Consider the following 5,798-nt stretch of genomic DNA (forward strand, 5'->3'; position numbering starts at 1 on the left):
TGATTTTTAGGTTGACCCAGAACAGGTATTTAACAGTGGTAGGATTGATGCTTGGTTTGGCATAGCTTATTGATGTGTTTTTTATTGTGTCTTATGTTGTTTTCCCCTTTTTCGGGTGGATAAATGGCTTGATGCATATAATGATAATTTGGAATATCTGGCCCTTGCCAAATTATGCAGTGCATGTGCCATATCTTCTCTCCATTTTTACCTGTGATACTCTATATTCTCTCTTGACCTGCTATCGATCACAGCTTCAGGATCCTCATATCAAAGGAGATCAAAACACTCAAAACCAAGACAAGCCAGTTGATGCTGATGGAGATGACGGGAATGATGATGATGATGGGGAAGATGACAATGATGGTGATGGTGGACTTGAAGGAGGCGAAGAGGACTTGTCATCTGAAGATGTAGGAGAATATGGTAGCAACCCCAACAACAATAAGAGTAACTCGAAGAAGGGTTCAGATGGCGGGGCAGGTGGAGCAGAGGAGAACGGGGACGAGGAAGAGGATGACGAAGAAGAAGATGGTGATGACCAAGACGATGACGATGATGATGACGAAGATGACGATGATGATGACGACGGTGGAGAAGAGGATGAAGAAGTGGTAGAGGAAGAGGATAATGAGGAGGAGGAGGATGAAGATGAGGAAGCACTCCAGCCCCCAAAGAAAAGGAAGAAGTAGACCGCAGAAGCTGTAGAGCCTCCGCCAAAAACAGTCTCTCTATGTGACTGGTGTCTAACAGCATCTTAATTTCTTGTTTTAGCTAATGTGGAGGCTTGCTTAGAATTGTTGTGGTTCTATCGGTAGTCATATTTCTATTGCACGACTAGAGTACTGTATAACTATTGAGCTGCGGCAATGATAAATTTGACAAAATGTTATGGTTTCAGTTTAGCTACTTTCAGTCAGGTTCTAGTGTAAGAATTTTCAAGCAATTTGGTGCTCTTGTTAGATTTATTTTCATATATCTGCAGTTAAAGCTAGGATGTCATGGATTGGGTGAATTCCTGCAAAGAACTATATTTCCAACGTGCTCTTTAGACCAAGCGGCTGTATTAAAGGAGTTTCCTAAAAGAGAGGGAAAGCATCCTAGTTCCAAGGAAGGGAAAAAAAAAAAAAAAAAACCCACATTCCAATCAACTCTCTCTCTTTAGGTGACATACACTTTAATCCCAGATTAGCTACTTAATAGGAAGGGTAAGGCGTGAATTGGACAGTGAGTAGGGATGAGATAATAGTTGAGAGTTAAATAAAATATTATTAGAATAATATATTTTAATATTATTATTATTTTGAGAATTGAAAATGTTGAATTGTTTATTATATTTTATATGAGAATTGAAAAAAATTATAATAATGAGATGAGATAAAATATTTTTACTATTCAAATAGAGTTTAAATCTCAACGAATGAGAGCTGGACAATTTGGAAGCGTCGGTCAAACCAATTAACTAACTGAAAATTTTAAATGTATTTTAAAAAATTTACTTGCCTATATATTAGTTATTAATGCTCTTGAAAATCATATAGCACTAATCTTATCAGATTTAGTTGGAAGAGTATCTCCGAGGACAAGAAAGGGATGCTGAGGGTTCCTGCTGACCTGACTTGTGTACCTATTGTGGCACTGATCAGCCACAATCACCTTTCCCTAAGTAGCCACTCTTTTGTTTTTGCCCCCATTTTACAGGCTGGTTAGTGTGTCTCATCATTTATCTTCCTTTCAGCCACTTTCATGATTTAAGTTCACTTGTTTTACTGTTAAGACTTGGGCCAACTTGTACCCTTTTATTTAGCAAAATTCACTGTAATAGATCCAATACACTGCAAATCCAAGCCCTCATCGAACTTGAACAAGAGGCTTGGAATAAAAAATAGAATTCTATTCATTATTTTTACAATACATACCTGTTAAGAGAAAAATAAAAAATAAAAAATGTACGGAATTTATGAATAATAAGTAAAAGTTCAAAAATTATAAAAAATATATATTATATTTTTATCAATTTTCTTTTGGCAATAAAAGTGGCCAATTGGCCATATTGTACATGCAGCCCGACTCCATACTTCAATAAACCCGACATACACTCAGAGAAGTCCAGCATTCCAGTTGACAGCAACCGCATGTGTAGTAGTAGCAGAAAAGCCACGCACAAATATTTTAAATGTATATATATTTTTTTTATATTTTCTTATTTTAAGTATCTTTATTTATAATTTAAGGTAAAGAATATGGATCGCTTCTACTGTTGCTGACCTTTGCATGCATCTTTACGCCTAAATGTTGCTTCCCGTGTAGTAAATTTGTGCAAAGATGTTATCATAAAGCGACGTCCAAAACACACAAATGGTCAATTATAAAATCATGATTTAGAAAAATAAATCCAAAACCATCTATTCATTTATCTTAGGAAATGAATCAAATTTATATTTAATATCTCTATGAATTGTTATGGACGTGTTTCATCACCACTCACACACGATCACTTACAATCAAAGAGTAGAGTGGCTTGAGGGTTATGGGGAACGTTTCCGATACTTAAGCCGACAATCATGATGGAAAGCTCTCATTTCAATACCAACAAATCAGATAGATAGCTTTTATATTTGGATCTTTTGTATTTATAGAGCCTGTGAGACTTCCGTTATTATGTGACAGTGGACTTTTTCGCTATTTGAAACTCAAGTCCTGAGGTGGAGAGATTATCTATACTCAAACGATAGAATAGATTTTATTGCCCAATGAACTCTTTGACAGTTATTCTCTTGATGGTCAAGATGGATTGGGCTCATAGGCTCAGTTCTCAAGGGACCCTAGTTTAGTATCCCGACTTGTAATCCAGACTCATTGGTTAGCCTAATCGGCCTCGTAATGATACTGAGTCCCTTCTAGTTATCTCGCGAAGTCTCATCATGCGTAGCGTGACAGGATTTGTAATTATAGCATTATATCATCATTTGTGCCTTTTTGTCATAACGTCGTTTTAACTTCGCGCTCTTTTGCATATTAACCGTCGCACATATTTATGGTTCCCATCTAATAACAAAAAATATGGATTAAAATCCCTAAACTTTTAAGTTCCATTTTAATATGGATTTGAAAGAGATATATATAATATATGAACCAGCAACATTTAATAAATCTTTAATGCTTATTTGAAAATTTGATCAATAATGAATAATAAATATATTGATATAATATATAATACAAGTGTGTTTAATCAAAGTGTTTTTTTTTTCCCCATGGTAGTAGGACGTAGCTTCCGCTAAGTCATATTCCATACGTGGGCTTGCTATGATAGGCACGTGACAAAGGCTGTGATCCTTGAGCTAATCAAGAAAGAGTAAATTCGGCCAACAATTTTAAAATATATTTTATGATTTATATATATGCTATATATAGAAAATATTATACCACAAATTTTATAAAAAGATTATGTTTTAACTTTATGTTGTCACTGATTGACTCAACCAACAGCAAAATAAGAATTTCAATGTTGTCTCTATTGATTGTCTACAGGATGACATAAATTGATGAATTATAATACAAACATCAAACGACACATATTTTGAACTACCGTTTGTGTTAGACTTTTATTAAATTTTTCGCATACATCTTTACTAAAATTATAGATATTATAAACATGTATTGAATTATATGATATTTTGGACTAATTTTTTTATTTTATTCAATATGCCTTAAATTATTAAGTGACGTCAATAATTTTTATAAAATATATATTATTTTTTACAAATAATCATTTCATAAAATTAGACAAACGTGCTTTGCACGTTACTCCTACCTAGTATAATATATGAACCAGCAACATTTAATAAATCTTTAATGCTTATTTGAAAATTTGATCAATAATGAATAATAAATATATTGATTTATAAATATGTGAAATAGGGATTATATTTTCTCGATTACACTTGAATTAAATTTTTAGGGATTGATTCAAGTGGTAAGGATTTTAGTTTTGAAGGTATGCTAGATCTAAGGTACAATTTTTTTTTTTTTTTTTTAAATCCTAGATAACATTGGTAAAAATAAATAAATAATTTACTCAATTTGCACAAATACGAGACTTAACCAATTAAAAATGGTGCGTTTGCATGGTGGTTTTGCGCCATAGAAAATTTAAAGTGAGGTAAAAACTACTTATTTAGCGAAAATATAAAATGTTTTGATATTTAATCATTCTTGAAAATATAATCTACAAAATATTTCTTGTTTTATATTAAAGAAATGTTAAAATTATTGATAAAAAAAAATTACTTCACAAATTTACTTAATTTGACGTGATATATTTTATTATGAAATAGATATGATGTCGCCTCTAGGGGTGTGCAATCGAATCTAGATCCGGATTCGAAAAACTGGGCTGTTATTTGCCTAGATTAATCTAGAAATAATCCGTGCACAATCTGGATATCAGGATTTTTTTTCCTTTTTTAGCTATAAATCTAGATATCCAGATTTAGATGTCCAGATTGTAATCGGATTTATTAATACTTTATATATAGATCCCTAAAAATTTCGGATTTATTAATACTAAAAATTTCGGGTTTTTACAATACTAAATTTTTACAATACTTGTATATTAATACTTTATATACAAGTTTTACTAAAGAAGAAGGCAGGAAAGTTGTAAAAACCAGCCACCCTCCTTTAGAAACCATCCTTGTTTCTGTAAAAGGGATTGAAGTAAAAGTTTCGCCCTTCAAAATCTCGGATCCAGGTCCAAATGAAAATGTTTTTGCCGAAACAAAAAAGATCATAGAGCAAAACAATTTCGTCAACCAGACCCTCCATACAATAGGTCAACAACTTGACCGTATCGAGGATAAAGTTGAAAAACCTGTTTTTGAAAAACTTGCCTCAAAGAATTCAAAAACAATTGAAAAACCTTTGATCGTTCTGCCACCTGACAGGTCAAAAATCCATTTTGGGATGACCAGTACAATGGCTAAACTTGATCAAATGCTTGCTGAGGTTAAGCAAGAAAAACCCTCCTGTTCTGTTATAGACAGAAATGGCCCAGGGGTTAGTTTTGATGATTCTTTTTCTGTAAACACTTGGAATGATTCTGATAATGATGCCTCTTTGTCTGATAATTCTTTAGTTCAGAAAATTGATTTACTTGAAAAAGAGTTTCAGGGTCTTCAAGTTGAAAAACCCGAACTTGCCAGAATATATTCGAGAGACATTAAACCAATAGGTCTCACGAAAAACTGGTATTCTAGACCCACACCTCAAGAGAGAAGTTCACACTCTCAGTTCTCTGTATCTGCCGACCAAATGTATGAATGGAATATTGACGGATTCTTTGAGCAAGAAATCTTCAATACTCTGAATCGTATGTCTATGGTTGCTATTGCTTATTACAACAACAAACTCAGCCAGACTGAGATTATTGATATCCTGACCAGCGGATTTTCAGGGATGCTTCGTTCTTGGTGGGATAAACATCTCACTGCCGAAGATAGGGAAACCATTCGTGTTGCTGTCAAAAGAGACACAGATGGTTTACCCATTCTGCCACCCGAAGAAGACCGAAGGGAAGGAACCCATGGGTCTCCTGATGGTGTCAATACCCTGATTTTTACCATAGTTAAACATTTTGTTGGAACACCTTCCAACATAACAAATAGAGTTTCTGATTATTTGAATAACTTACGATGCAATAAAATGTCTGATTATCGTTGGTATAAAGATGTTTTTATGTCTCGTGTTATGCTTAGAGATGATTCTCAAAAACCTTACTGGAAAGAGAAGTTCATTGA

General features: G+C 33.5%; 1 protein-coding gene across 1 annotated transcript; it reads right to left on the minus strand.

Annotated features, from left to right (window-relative positions):
• Nucleotides 1–232: 232 nt before the first annotated feature.
• On the minus strand, nt 233–2,137 carry LOC122306237 (putative protein TPRXL). Its single transcript, XM_043118671.1, has 2 exons — nt 2,098–2,137; nt 233–756 (listed from the first exon to the last, which is right to left on the minus strand). Exons 1-2 carry the CDS (start codon nt 2,135–2,137, stop codon nt 290–292), a joined length of 507 nt encoding a protein of 168 aa, XP_042974605.1. The 3' UTR covers nt 233–289.
• Between the last annotated feature and the right edge of the window lie 3,661 nt (nt 2,138–5,798).

Source organism: Carya illinoinensis, chromosome 4 (genome assembly GCF_018687715.1).
Source record: "Carya illinoinensis cultivar Pawnee chromosome 4, C.illinoinensisPawnee_v1, whole genome shotgun sequence".
Taxonomy (NCBI): Eukaryota; Viridiplantae; Streptophyta; class Magnoliopsida; order Fagales; family Juglandaceae; genus Carya; species Carya illinoinensis.